Consider the following 15,338-nt stretch of genomic DNA (forward strand, 5'->3'; position numbering starts at 1 on the left):
TTTAAATACTGACATAGTGTTTACTCAGCTAGAAAACAAAATGCAACCTCATTACAGAGATTATAGCAGGAGATGAAAATTACAAGCAGGCTGCCTTGGCCCAAGAGAATGAACTCACGAGGGTAAGGATGGTGCCAGGTTAACTGCTTGTCTCTGCCAAAGACTGACGTCATGCAATGCCTCTCATCAGTGAGGTAGATGGCTAGAGGTATCAGGTGACAACCCACAGCACAATGGAAGAGAATGATCTGCCTAGAAAAAGACTCAGGCTTTTTATTCCAAGGGCTGCATCAGATACACAGTAGTCCTACCAAAATTGGCAGGTTACTGCCAGGAATCTTAGTCCAAGGAAGGACATGGACTTTAGTCCTAAGGCTTATATAACACCAGCTTGTCTTGCTTTGAGATGCTGAACTTAAAAATCACTCTGTACCTTAACACAATTTCACAGTGAAGCCTGCCTCTGTCCTGCCTGTCAGATGTACTTCCTGCCCAGCTTGGTGGAGGAGGAGGAGCCTGGAGTATTAGGAGGAGCAACAACAAATGGTAGAACCAGAGAGGCTGCAAGGCAAAAGTTTAAAAGGTCAAGTTCTAAATAAAATATCAAAGAGATAAGAGGGGAGCAAAGGTTCCTTCAGTACAGAGAGACAGGGACAGAAGGAAGAAAGAAGCTCCCAAGATCATACTCCTCAGGGTGAGAGAAGGGGGAGCATGTTGTTACTACTTCCCATGAAAGTCACTCAGCTCCACATCATCCTTTCGACGCTTATGAGAGAAAAGGGAGGGAACAGGGTAGAGTTTGGCCTTGGCCTGGAACCGCTGTCCTGCAATGTCAATTTCATACTCTCCCCGGTTGATGAAATCAGCTGTCACCACCTGCTCTTCTCCACTGTCCTCAGAAAAATTGTGTACAAAGCCCAGGCACACGTGGCGCTCCAAGGTGTAGCTGTAGGCACTGCTGGTGGTCTTGCCAACATACTGCCCATTCCGGTAGATGGGCTCTCCCCACCAAGGCCAGAGGTCCAGGTCTGTGTCATGGTCATCCAGGATGAACATAGCGAGGCGTTTATACACCCCATTCTGCTTCTGCTCCAGCAGAGCATCCCGACCGAGGAAGTCTATGCCCTAGAACAGGAAGGAAACACTGAGGTGCCAGTCTGCACTCTGACCCCTGGCTTGTGAAGGGGAGAAGCTGCAATGCAGCAGCCTTCTACATATCACATTCCTGCCGGCTTTGGAAAAATGGTATGTTTAACCCCATGTGAAAAGCTGCGTTCACCAAATGAAAGCGCCAGGATACTTAGCTGTAAATGCAGAAATGTGCAAATGCAGCAGCATGGAGCTAAAAGTAGGCAGGGAGATAGATAGTTGGCATATTGGCACTGACTGGTGCTCTGCCACAGACAGGAAAGAAATTGCTGCTTCTGGCAAAGGAGACTGGATGAGGCTCTGAGGTAGGAAGACACACTTCTCAAAGAACCATTTCTAACAATGAATGTTCATCTATTAAGACAAAATTAGGCAGCTAATTAGACAGTTAATTTGGACAGATATTTGTGGCATGGTGGTACATGCCTTTGATCCCAGCACTTAGTTAGGAGGCTCGCCACAAGTTCGAGGCCATCCTGAGACTGCAGAGTGAATTGCAGGTCAGCCTGAGGTAGAATGAGACCCTGCCTTGAAAAAAAAAAAAAAAAAAAAAAAAAAAAGATGCATCCCATAGGTTGTTTCCCATGCTGTGGAACTTCTAATCCTCATGATTTACCTGACAATAGCATTTTTATATTTTTCCTCTTATGTCATCAATTCCTATCCTCGACAGTTCTCATGACTCAGGGACCAGCAGGGTGTGGATAAAACACAGTTACCTTATCTAACTTCACCCGAGACTCTCCTCCACATTCCAGAGGCGTTGTGAGAGTGTTTAAATCCTGACCCCAGAAGGCAAAAAACTTCTCAATGCGGAGACTACGGAGAGCATAATACCCAGCATTCCGGATCCCATATTTCTGCCCGACACTCATCACTTCATTGTACACATGTAAGGCATACTATGAGAAGAAAGGAAAAATTAGTAATCTGAACACATTCAGAACCAGGCATGGTGGTGTACACCTTTAATCTCCAGCACTTGGGAGGCAGAAGTAGGAGGATCGTCATGAGTTCAAGGCCACCCTGAGACTATATAGTGAATTCCTGGGCTAGAGTTAGACCCTACCTTGAAAAACAAAACAAAAAAATTGGGCTGGAGAGATGGTTTAGTAATTAAGGTGCTTGCCTGTAAAGCCTAAAGACCCAAGTTTGATTCCCCAGTACTTGTGTAAAGGCAGATGCACAAAGTGCTGCATGTGTTTGGGGTTCCTCTGCAGTGCCTAGAGGCCCTGGCCTGTCTATTCTATCTGTTCTCTATCCCCCCATAATAAAATTTAAAAATAATAAACATTTTCATGAAGCCTATCCAAGAACCAGTAAGTAATATGAAACTTCAAACATGGTGTACTCAGGTATTCTGGGAAAAGAAGGTGGAGCTCTCTCACCTCTATGGGGATATAAAGCATGAATCCTGGCTCTCCTGTGTGAGTCATGCTCATCACCCGGATACCATTTGCATAGCCCACACTCATCTCCTGCAGAGAAAAAGAAAACAGAGGCCCCCATTAATGTCACCCTTCTTTTTAGGACTAAAGGAGATACATGCCAAAGAAAGTATTTCATCTAAAAATGTAGTTGAAGGCCAGGTGTGGTGGTGCACTCCTTTAATCCCAGCACTCAGGAGGCGGAGGTAAGAGGATCACTGTGAGTTCAAGGCCACCCCAAGACTACATAGTGAATTCCAGGTCAGCCAGGGCAAGACCCTACCTTGAAAAACAAACAAAAAAATGTAGCCAAGCCAGGCATGGTGGCACATGCCTCTTAATTCCAGCACTTGGGAGACGGAGGTAGGAGGATCGGCCACCCTGGGACTACATAGTGAATTCCAGGTCAGCCTGGACTACAGTGGATTCTACCTTGAAAAAACAAAACAAAACAAAAAGTAGCTGAGCCTTTGCAGCTCTTCTCTTGAGTATCACCATCCCCATAGTCTTAGCTAAGGTGAGTACCAGCACCGGTCTTCAGCCGGGCGTGGTGGCGCATGACTTTAACCCCAGCACTTAGAAGGCTGAGGTAGGAGGGCTGCTGTGAATTCAAGGCCACCATGGGACTACATTGTGAATTTCAGGTGAGCCTGAGCTAGAGTGAGACCCTACCTGGGGGGGAGGGGGGAATCTTTCTTTACCAAACTTTGCTAAAGACTTGAGTTAGTCAACGGATATATCTGGAACAAGGAAGACAAAGCAAATGTTTTGTCTGGGAGACCCTGCAAATACCACCTCCCTTCCCCCCAAGCACCTGCTACACAAAAGATGCAGAACACAATACCTTATATCAGAGCCCAGACTCTTCTTTTTGTTTTTGTCTTTTGAAATAGATATCCTAATTCTAGGCTCACCTCACACTCATGGCCACCCTTCTCCCTGGGATCAAAGATGTGTGCCACCATGGCTAGCTCAGATTCTTTTCAAGAAATGTTATAGCAGCTTGATTACCTAACAGGGTTCCCCTGGATGAATCACTGCCCTATAAAGCAAAGTGGTAAATCTCAGCATTGAAATAAAGCACTTCAATTTAATCTGCTGTAGAAACCAATGAATGTCCAGGCCTAATATTCAGAGATGTTTAAAGTAAAATCCACCCCCCCCCCCAAATTATAATTTTTGAGTTGAGGACTTAGCTCCTAGCAAGTACAAGGCCCTGTGATCAGTCCTCAGCACTAAAGGAAATAAATATCAAAGTCCTAATGCTTATTTTTTTATTTTATTTTTTATTTTTTGGTTTTTCAAGGTAGGGTCTCACTCTAGCTCAGGCTGACCTGGAATTCACTATAGAGTCTCAGGGTGGCCTCGAACTCATGGCGATCCTCCTACCTCTGCCTCCTGAGTGCTGGGATTAAAGGCGTGTGCCACCACACCCGACCCCTAATGCTTATTTTTAAAAAGCTTGAAAGATGGTGGAAAATGTTGCTTGCTTACTAAAAGTCAAAACACTCTGTAAGTGTTAATGTAACATATGTAACTGCCATTTAAAAAAACAGAACTTGGGCTACGGATGTAGAGTGCTTGCCTATAATCCTAACACTGAGAAGGGAGAGACAAGGTGAGAAGTTCATCAAGCCCAGCCTGGGATACATGAGCCCCTGTCTAAAAGAAAAAAAAAAAATGTTTCTAGCACCCACCTTGCAAAAGAGAGTTGGGAAGTGATCTGGAGTCATAGGGGCATAGGACAACTCAGACAGCACATCCACAGCTCGAGGGCCAATCAGATTGAGAGCTGCAAGAAAAACAAGATGATATCTAGACCTCTGGGGGAACAGCTCAACTAATGAGAAAGGTCTGCTTGGATGTGCCCACATATGGCCATACCTGGCTATTGAAATGACAAAAGTTTCCTTTTGCTATCTGGCATGTCCAACCTATGTCCTGCCATTTGGCCAACGATAGCCATGAATGCAGCCCAACACACAAAACTGTAAGCTTAATTTTTTCCCCCCTAACTCAACGGCATGGTTCTCAAGCGATCTTTGTAGATGACAAAGTTGTGTCACAATGTCAAAAGGTCCTGGTAGGTAATCCAAGTATGAATGTCAAGCACTCTGACCCTGGCACATATACTCCTGCTAACATGACTGCTAAATGAAGCTACTGATTGTGCTGGTCTAGAAGTGGAAGACAACATTCTATAGCCTCCTCTGTGCTGAGATTAGGGTCCTGGCGACCAACTCCTGGCCAGGGCAAGCCATATATTCCTACTGTGCTGTTCCCTTGCTCTTCTTCCTAGTATGGCAACATGATAGAAATAGCCCTGATCCAAAAGCAGTACATGGGAGAGATATGTCCACCCATCCTCACCTCCAGCACTTGGGAGGCAGAGGTAGGAGGATCGCCTTGAGTTCAGGCCACCCTGAGACTCCATACTGAATTCGAGGTCAGCCTGAGCTAGAGTGAGACCCTACCTCAAAAAAACAAAAAGCAGGGGCCTGGAGAGATGGCTTAGTGGTTAAGGCATTTGGCTGCAAAACCTAAGGACCCAGGTTTGATTCTCCAGGTCCCATTTAAAAAAAAAAAAGGATAAGAGATGGCCCACTAGGTAAAAGTACTTGTTGCTCAAGCATGAGTACCTGAGTATGTTCTCTACCAGTCACCAAAAAAAAAAAAAAAAAAAAAAAAGCCAGGCATGTGCATGTCTGTAATCCCAGTCCTGAAGTGGGCAGAGACAGGAGAATATCTTGGGCTTGCTGCCACAAATCTAACCAAGCCGTACTGTTGAAGGAGCAGCCTCCTCCCCTTTTGTACCCTGTATTCTGTCCTTACATAGCACCTATCACTCATGTTATCAGTGGTTACTCTCCCAGGCCCATATATGTATTTTTTTTTTAATTTGACAGCAACAGACAGAGAAAGAGGTAGAGAGAGAGAGAGAGAGAGAGAGAGAGAGAGAGAGAGAGAGAGAGAGAGGGAGAGAGAGAGAGAGAGAATGGGTGCACCAGGGCCTCCAGCCACTACAAACAAACTCCAGATGCATGCACCACCTTGTGCATCTGGCTAACATGGGTCCTGGGGAAATGAGCCTCAAACCAGGGTTTTTGGGCTTCACAGGCACGTGCTTAACTGCTAAGCCATCTCTCCAGCTCCCAGGCCCATATTTTTATGTTGTGTGTGTGTGTGCTCATGCAGGGTCTCCTGTCGCTGCAAACAAACACCAGCCATACTACTTTTTGCATCTGGCTTTACACAGGTGCTAGGGAATTGAACCATGGCTAGTAGGATTTGCATACAAGCATCGTCCACCAGAAAGGTTATCTCCTCAGACCCCTTTTTAGTGTGTGTGTGTGTTCATGTTTGTATGATGGCACTGCATGGTATAGCATGTGTATGGAGGCAAAGGTGCAAGGGAACTGAACCATGGCCAGCAGGATTTGCATGCAAGCATCTTCCACCAGGAAGGTCATCTCCTCAAACCCTTTTTTAGTGTGTGTGTATATGATGGCAAGTGTGTATGATGGCACTGCATGCTATAGGTGTTGGTCCTCTCCTTTTACCTCAGTTTTTTTAAAAATTTCTTACATTTTATTTACTTGAGAGAGAAAGCACACACACAAAAGAGAAAGAGCATATGCCAGGGCCTCTAGCCTCTACAAATGAACTCCAGATGCATGTGCCTTCTTGTGCCTGAGAACAGAGTGAATTCCAGGTCAGCCTGAGCTACAGGAAGACCCTACTTTGAAACCCCCCCCCACAAAAAAAAAAAAGTTTGACAAGTATGCTGGCTTCTCACTTGGCTGCCGTCAGAAGGTCCCATTACCTGTATATTTCCAAGTGACATCCTCCAGCAGTAGGTTGCTGTCTTTTGGCATGTATTTCTTAAGCCAGGCCCAACAGTGGACCTGCTGGTCAGTTGGCGAGATCATGAAGAAACTGAAAGTGAAACCCCAAAGATAATCAAAACTGGGAAACAGAAAAAATAAAATCAAGAACCAACTAGGCTCTCATCTAATTTCAAAACCCCACTGAGAATATTGGGAAACAATCTCAACTTCCAGGAAGGACTAGTTCACTCAGTATTCCAGACTATCAACATGATATAAAGCATCCTCTACCATTAGAACAACTAACTGCTATACCCAGTTTACATAATCTGAATGAATGAATCATTCATATATATATATATATACATACATACATATATATATATGTATGTATGTGTGTGTGTGTGTGTGTATGTATATAAAATTGTTTGTTTGTTTTGTTTTGTTTTGTTTTTCAAGGTAGGGTCTGACTCTGGCTCAGGCTGAGCTGGAATTAACTATGTAGTCTCAGGGTGGCCTCAAACTAAAGGTGATCCTCCTACCTCTACCTCTCAAGTGCTGGGATTAAAGGCATACACCACCATACCCAGCTTAAATCACTCATTTTTAAATTATTTATTTCAGAAAGAGAGGACAGAGAGAAAGAGGCAGAAAGAGTGAGTATGGGTGCACCAGGGCCTCCTGCTGTTGCAAGCAAACTCCAGATGCATGTGCTACTTTATGCATCTGTCTTTATGTGGGTAACTGGGTAATCAAACCTAGGCCATCTGTTGGGCCTTGAGAGGCCCAGACGCGAGGCCTAGTGGAGCTTCCTGAGCCTAGCTAAAGTTTGGCGACCAGTCTCTGGCCAGCTATGACTCAGCAGGACGCCTAATGGCCTCTGGCCTGCCACTTCTGCGTAGGAGTTGGAGTTCCCGTGCGCGTGCTTAGAACCAATCATCTCAAAAGTAAAGGTATGCTACTGGCCCTTACACCTTTTCCCTTCCTGAGATCCCCGCCTTCGTTCTCAACATTATATAAACACCTGCTTGTTACAATAAAGCGAGTTCCTGCTTTGACGAGACTCTCAGCTTGGTGGTGTGTTCCTGGCCATCGACACTCACCCTCCTCCTCAACCCCTTGGGAGGAACCAGCGGGCCTGGTCCTTCCTCAGCGCTACCTGCCGGGGGAGCCCAGCAGCCATCAGGTTTTGTAAGTCAATGTCTGTTTTAACCGCTCAGCCATCTCTCCTGCCTCTCCTTTATTTTTTTTGAGACAGGACCCTACTCTATAACCCAGGCTGGCCTAGAATGCCCTATGTAGCCCCATGGGACCTCAAATTTGCAGCAATATCCCTACCTCAGTCTCCTAAATGCTGAACATACAAAGGTAAACATTAAACCCAGCTAAGGGTTCTTTTTGTTTCACTTGATTTGTTAAGGGCTGCTAATGAAGCAGCCATGTGTGGTGGTTTGATTCAGATGTCCCCCATAAACTCATGTTCTGAATGCTAGGTTCCCAGCTAATAGCAATTTGGGAGGTGGAGTCTTGCTGAAGGAGGTGTGTTGTTGGGGGCAGGCTGATGGGTATTATAGCCAGTTTCCCTTTGCCAGTGTTTGGCACACTCTCCTACTGTTGTCCACCTGATGTTGGCCAGGAGGTGAAGTCTAGCCTCTGCTCAAGCAACGGTTTCCCCTGCCATCATTGTGCTTCCCTCCAGTCAGTAAGCCAAAATAAACACTTTCCTCCCACAGGCTGTTTTTGGTCAGGTGTTTAGTGTCAGTAACAAGAAAGGAGGACTATGTGCTTACAAAAGTTAAGTGCTCTGCTACAGAGCCCTTAAAGAAGAGTCAACATGCTGGAGGAGGCAGTCAGATGACAGCTGAACTCACCTGCGCTTGTTCAGGCGGGCAATACTGCAGTCATTTTCATATCCTCCACCCTCGTTGAGCATGCCAGTGTGCACAATATGGCCCACAGGCACATCCAGATCATTAGAAAAGAGGTACTGTAGAAATTCTAATGCCTGATCCCCAGTAGACTGCAGGGCAGGGAATAAGGTAGAGACAGTGAATAGGAAGGAGCACGTAATGGGTTAGTATAACTACCTAACACATTATTCTGGTGAGAAAATTCAATGAGGCAACACCCATGTAATATTATATGCAGGTTCATTCTGCTGCAAGAAGCTACAAGAACAGCTATCAATTAAAAACCAAACATAAAGAGCCACTTCAGAAAAAAAAACTTCAGGAAAAAAAAAAGTGATCATACAGCCGGGTGTGGTGACGCACACCTTTAATCCCAGGCAGAGGTTGGAGGATCGCTGAGAGTCTGAGGCCATCCTGAGACTACATAGTTAATTCCAGGTCAGCCTGGACCCGAGTGAGACCCTACTTCAAAAAACCAAAATAAATAAATAAATAAGCAAGTAAGTGATCACACAGATGAAACAGTGAAATATATGGCTCTTTAGTTTTTTGGCTTTTTTTTTTAAGGTAGGGTCTCACTCTAGCCCAGGCTGACATGGAACTCACTATGTAGTCTCAGGATAGCCTCAAACTCATGATGATCCTCCTACCTCTGCCTCCTGAGTGCTGGGATTAAAGGCTTGTGCCAGAGATAGGTCAAAAAACAGGAGGCATTTGGGCTGGAATGGTGGCTTAGCAGTTAAGGCGTTTGCCTACAAAGCCAAAGGACCTTGGTTCAATTCCCCAGGACCCATGTAAGCCAGATGGATAAGGGGGCGCATGTGTCTGGAGTTGGTTTACAGTTGCCAGAGGCCCTGGACCTTGGTTCAATTCTCCACAACCCACATAAGCCAGATGGACAAGGGGGCGCATGCGTCTGGAGTTGGTTTACAGTGGCTGGAGGCCCTGGTTCCAATAAATAAAGTAAAAAACAAAACAAAACAAAAAAACAGGAGACAGTCAATAGATATGAGGGTTTCCCAATTAGTTATTTTGGTTCTCAAATACTTACTGTTATCTCAAATTTTGTGAAAGAGGACATGTCAATGACACACACAGCTTCCTTACAACATTTGACTTCGGACTCCACAATATCAAACCAATCTGGCTTGTAGAAAGTCTTGCTCTGCTCCAATGCAAGCAGGTCTATGGAAGAAAAAAAGCCAGAAAGAAAAGGAGAGGATTTACATTGAGGATATCCCTATATAGTTTAGAATAGCTTAGTAGTTTTACTTTTTAAAAAAATATTTTGGGGCCGGGCATGGTAGCCCACACCTTTAATTGCAGCACTCTGGGGGTGGATTGCTGTGCATTCAAGGCCACCCTGAGAATACAAAGTGAATTTGAGGTCAGCCCAGGATAGAGTGAGACCCTACCTCAGAAAATTTAAAAACTTTTGGTGGGCATGGTGGCACACACCTTTAATCCCAGCACTTGGGAAGCAGAGGTAGGAGGATTACCATAAATTGAAGGACAACCTGAGACTACATAGTGAACTCCAGGTCAGCCTGGGATAGAGTGAGAACCAGCCTCGGGAAAATAAATAAATAAATAAATTTAATTGTGAGAGAAACAAAGAAGCAGGCAGAAAGAGAATGAGTACATGCATGGCAGGGCCTCCTGCCACTGCAAACAAACTCTAGACGAATGTGCCACTTTATGTATCTGGCTTTATGTGGGTGATGAGGAATTGAACTTGGGTAGTCGAGTTTTGTAAGCAACAATCTTTAACCATTGAACCATCTCTTCAACCCCTGGTTTTACATTTTATTCTTCTAAAAATATATCCTTTTGGTCTCTTTGTTTTTGAAGTAGGGCTTTAGTGTAGCCCAAGCTGATCCGGAACTCATTCTGTAGTGCCAGACTGGCCTCCAACTCACAGCAGTCTTCCTACCTCTGCCTTCCAAGTGCTAGGATTAAAGGTGTACACCACCACACCCAGCTCCCCAAGAACACATTCTAAATATATAAATTTACAAATAAGTTTTATTTATTATGGGGGGGGAATAAAAGGAAGGCAGGTATGGTAGCTCAGGAGGCTGAGGCAGGACTGCTGAGAGTTCAAGGCCTACTTGGATTACATAGTTGAGTTCCAGTCAGACTAGGTCAGTCTAGGCTATAGTGTAAACCTATCTGAAGAAAAGGGGCAGGGGGCTGGAGAAGATGGGTTAACAGTTAACGCATTTGCCTGCAAAGCCAAAAGACCCCAGTTCAATTCCCCAGGACCCATGTAAGCCAGATGCACAAGGAAGCACATGCAGCTGGACCCTGGCATGTGTGCTTCCTCTCCCTCAAATAAATAAAATATATTTTACCAAAAAAAGGGGGTGGAGCCAGACATGGTGGCACACACCTTTGATCCCAGCACCCAGGAGGCAGAGATAGAAGGATCACTCTGAGTTCAAGGCCTCCCTGACACTACAGAGTGAATTCCAGGTCTCTAGGTCAGCCTGGGCTATAATGAGACTACCTTGAAAAACAAAAAAAGATAGGGGGGTGGGGGAGCAGAAGAAGCAAAAATAAGATTTCTTTACCCTTGTTAGGTGGAACAAAGTACTTTGGCCTCTCAAATCCATGCTTCTCCATCCATCTGGCCCCTTGTGCATCCAGCCGATCATAAAGAGGAGATGTCCGTAACTGCCTACCAGTCTGGAAGTCCCACCGAGGAACCTTTAAATCATACATCAGAGCTAGAACAGACAAGAACAATCAGCAGGGCCTGGTAGTGGAGGCTTGTAATCTCAGTTATTCAGGAGGCTAATGCAAGAAGATGCCAAGTTCAAAGCCTAACTGTGCCACTTAGCAAGACCCTGTTTGTCTCTAAGTAAAAACTTAGGGGCTGAGGAGATAAGCTTATTGGGTAAATAAGCTTGCTGTGCAAGTTTGATTCTGAGCATAAAAATAAAAAGCCAGGCAAGCCCATAAATGCCTGTCACTCTAGTGCTGAGGTGGGCAGAGACAGAATGATTGCTAAGGCTTCCTGGCCACCCAGTTTAACAACAAAAATGGCAAACTCCCGTTCAGTGAGAGACACTGTCTCAAGTAACTAAGACAGGAGAGTAATAGAGAAAACATCTGACATCTTGCTTTGGCCTCTGCACAAATACACACTTGTTCACAGACTCATATATACCCCATACATGGCACATACATCAAAAAAAAAAAAAAAAAAAAAGTGAAATGGAAAAAAAGGGCAGGGTCATAAATAAAAATAGCTCAGCAGTAGATCACTTGCCTACCATGAAAATGAAGTCCTGGGTTCAATTCCCAGTACTGCAAAAGACAGAGGGGCCATCTATGCCTAAGTCCTAGATTCAAGAACTGAGTATCAAGGAAGCCTAGCATGGTGACACACACCTTTAGTCCCAGCACTCTTGAAACAGAGAATTGCCACAGGTTTTTTTTTTTTTTTTTTTTTGAGGTAGGGTCTCACTGTAGCCCAGGCTGACCTGGAATTCACTATGTAGTCTCAGGGCGGCCTTGAACTCATGACAATCCTCCTATTTCTGCCAGCCCCCCCCCCCCCAGGGCTGGAATTGAAGGCATGTGCCACCACACCCAGCTCTTTTTGTTTCTTTGTTTTGAGGTAGGGTCTTGATCTAGCACAGGCTAACCTAGAATTCATTGTGTAGTCTCAAGTTGGCTTGGAATTCACAGCAAAGGCCTGCCCCACCATACCTGGCTGGATGGAGGTTAAGTTTAAGGCCAGCCTGGGCTACAAAGTTCCACATCAGTCTGGGCTACCGTGAAAACTGAGACCCTACTTTTAAAAAAAAAGAGCCAGGTGCGATGGTACATGCCTTTAATCCCAGCACTGGGGAGGCAGAGGTAGGAGGATTGCTGTGATATCAAAGCCACCTTGAAACTACATAGTGAATTCCAGGTCAGCCTGAGCTAGAACAAAACCTTACCTTGAAAACAACAACAACAAAAAACCCTTGAGGCCTGGAGAGATGGCTTAGCAGTTAAGGTGCTTGCCTGTGAAGCGAAAGGATCCCAGTTCGATTCTCCAGAACCCACATAATCCAGATACACAAGGGAGTGCATGTGTCTGAAGTTCGTTTGCAGTGGCTAGGTGCCCTGGCACACCCATTCTCTCTTTCTCCCGCCTTCTCACTCTCAAAAAAAAAAAAGTTTGATTATCAGCTGGTAAAGTGCTTGTCAAATGAACATGAAGATCTCAGTTCAGACAGACCCCAAGCACTGGGGAAGCAGAGATAGGAGGATCCCTGGTGCTTGCTGGACAGCCTGTTAAAACTGAGACAGTGTGCTCTGGGTTCAGTGAGATCTTGTCTCAAAAACTCAACTGTAGCCTGGGGTGGTGGCACATGCCTTTAATCCCAGCACTTGGGAGGCAGAGGTAGGAGGATCACCATGAGTTCAAGGCCACCCTGAGACTACATAGTGAATTCCAGGTCAGCCTGGGCTAGAGTGAAACCCTACCTCGAAAAACAAACAAACAAACAAACAAAAAAAAAACCTCAACTGTAAACTAAACTCAAGATAACACTAAACAGCTCTTTTCTCAACTCCCAACCCAACCCAACCAAACACCAAACTAAACTATAAAGAGGAGAGCAATAGAAGGTGACATTTGATGCCAACCTCTGGACTCCATTTGCACTCCCCCAAACGCACAGCAAACATACATCCAGACCACAAAAAATGCAAAAAAAAAAAACTAAACCAAGGTAATATGGTCTACCTTGCTTTCAACTCCATAGCACAGCAGAGGTAAAGGCTGTGTCTAAGTAGAACACAGGTGATTTAAACAACAAAAAAAGTGGGAAAAAAAATGGGGGCTGGGGAAATGGCTTAGCTTTTAAGGCATTTGCCTGCAAAGACAAAGTATCCCAGTTCAATTCTCCAAGACCCACATAAGCCAGATGCACAAGGGGGCATATGCATCTGGAGTTCATTTGCAGTGGCTGGAAGCCCTGGCGCACCCATATTCATTCTCCCCCCGCCCCCTATATATATATCTGACCCTCTTTCTCTCTCTCAAAAAAATAAATAAAACATACTTTAAAAAATGGCTGATTCTTCGGTAAAGAAAAATGAAGTTATGAAATTTGCAGAAAAATGGATGGACCTGGAAAGTATTATACTAAGTCAGGTAACCCAGGCCCAGAAAGCCAAGCGCCACATGTTCTCTCTCATATGGGGATCCTAGCTGCAGATGACTGGGCTTCTGCGTGAGAATGAAAATACTTAGTAGCAGAGGCCAGTAAGTTGAAAAGGAGACATAAAGGGTGGAGAAAGGAAGGGAGGAGGATACTTAATAGGTTGATATTGTATATATGTAATTACAATGATTGTAATGGGGAGGTAATATGATTGAGAATGGAATTTCAAACGGGAAAGTGTGGGGGTGGGGAGGGAGGGAATTACCATGGGATATATTTTATAATCATGGAAAATGTTAATAAAAATTTAAAAAAAAAAAAAAAGGCTGATTCTTTGCTTGTGTTATAGGATTCTCAGGCCTATTATATAAATTTCCCTTTTTGCTGCTTATTCTCCCTTCCCTTATTTTTAAGTAGGGTCTTACTCTAGCCCAGGCCGACCTGGAACTTACTCTGTAACCCCACGCCAGCCCTAAACTCACAGCAGTACTCCTAACTCATTCTCCTTAGTGCTAAGACCAAGGTGTATGCCACCACACGCCTGGCTTGTAACTTTTTTTTTTTTTTTCCTTTTTGGTTTTTCAAGGTAGGGTCTCACTCTAAGCTCAGGCTGACCTGGAATTCACTAAGTAGTTTCAGGCTGGTCTCAAACTCATGGCAGACCTCCTACCTCTGCTTCCAGAGTGTTGGGATTAAAGGCATAGGTCAACATGCCCAGCTTTAACCTACTTTTTTTTTTTTCTTTTTGGTTTTCCAATATAAGGTCTCACTCTAGCTCAGAGCTGACCTGGAATTCACTATGTAGTCTCAGGGTAGCCTTGAACTCATGGTGATCCTCCTACCTCTGCCTCTGGAGCGCTGGGATTAAAGGTGTGCCATGCCCGGCTTAACCTACTTTTGAAGCAAAAGGATTTGTAGTGTACCTTGACTTGGTGACTCTGAAATTTGAAAGGCTATACTGTCCCAGTGACATGATTCATATAAATCTCTCTCTTCTGACTTCTCCTCCCTTCCCTTCCCCCTCCTCGCTTTCTCCTTTTCCCCAGCCCAGGCTGGTCAGCTAACCACAAATTCTTTATGTAGCTGAGATTGGCCTTTAACTACTAATCTTCCTGCCTCCATCCAAGTGCTGGGATTCCATGTATCACCCTGCCAAGAATTAGAATTCATTTCTTTCTTTTTTTTTTTTTCCCCTCAAGGTAGGGTCTTACTGTAGCCCAGGCTGACCTTAAACTCACTCTGTAGTTCCAGGCTAACCTCAAACTCATTGCAATCCTCCTACATCTGCTTCCCAACTACTGATTTTAACAGTTAGAATTCATTTCTCTTAAATCTAAGCTACAGGGCTGGAGAGATGGCTTAGTGGTTAAGGCACATGCCTGTGAAGCCCAAGGGCCCAAGTTCAGTTCTCCAGGTCTCACATAAGCCAGATACACATGGTGGCACATGCATCTGGAGTTCATTTGCAGTGGCTAGAGGCCCTGGCATGCCCATTCTCCCCCTCTCTCAGTCTCAAATAAATAAATAAATATAAAATAGTTTTTAAAAAATCCAGGCTGTGATAATAGGAAGCAAAAACATCCAGAAAAGAGTATGAACTGGAGCCATATCTGGTGCTGCACACTTTTAATTGTAGCACTTGGGAGGGTGAGGTAGGAAGATCTCAATGAGTGAGGCCAGCCTGGGTTACAAAGTAAGACTCTGCCTCCAAAAAAAAAAAAAAAAAAAAAGTCCAACCAAATAAAAATTTGTCATCTCAGCTAGGCATGGGGACTCATAAATTTAATCCCACCCTAGAGAGGATGATATAGGAGGATTGCCATGAGTTCGAGGCCAGCCTGGGCTCCAAAACAAGTTCTA

The 15,338-nt window shown here is 44.7% G+C and overlaps 1 protein-coding gene across 3 annotated transcripts in view; it reads right to left on the reverse strand.

Moving 5' to 3' along the window:
- Positions 1 to 249: 249 nt before the first annotated feature.
- Pdpr (pyruvate dehydrogenase phosphatase regulatory subunit) overlaps positions 250 to 15,338 on the reverse strand; it is a 44,740-nt gene continuing 29,651 nt past the window's right edge. For all 3 annotated transcript variants that reach the window (XM_045137980.1, XM_045137979.1, XM_045137981.1), the window contains 8 exons: positions 10,887 to 11,042; positions 9,365 to 9,498; positions 8,275 to 8,423; positions 6,400 to 6,512; positions 4,274 to 4,368; positions 2,538 to 2,627; positions 1,869 to 2,051; positions 250 to 1,125 (listed from right to left, as the gene is read on the reverse strand). In XM_045137980.1, the coding sequence (XP_044993915.1) occupies positions 721 to 1,125; positions 1,869 to 2,051; positions 2,538 to 2,627; positions 4,274 to 4,368; positions 6,400 to 6,512; positions 8,275 to 8,423; positions 9,365 to 9,498; positions 10,887 to 11,042 (1,325 nt within the window). In that variant the 3' untranslated portion in view covers positions 250 to 720. The remainder of the gene's footprint in view (positions 1,126 to 1,868; positions 2,052 to 2,537; positions 2,628 to 4,273; positions 4,369 to 6,399; positions 6,513 to 8,274; positions 8,424 to 9,364; positions 9,499 to 10,886; positions 11,043 to 15,338) is intronic.

The sequence above is a fragment of the Jaculus jaculus genome, chromosome 1, assembly GCF_020740685.1.
Source record: "Jaculus jaculus isolate mJacJac1 chromosome 1, mJacJac1.mat.Y.cur, whole genome shotgun sequence".
Classification (NCBI taxonomy): Eukaryota; Metazoa; Chordata; class Mammalia; order Rodentia; family Dipodidae; genus Jaculus; species Jaculus jaculus.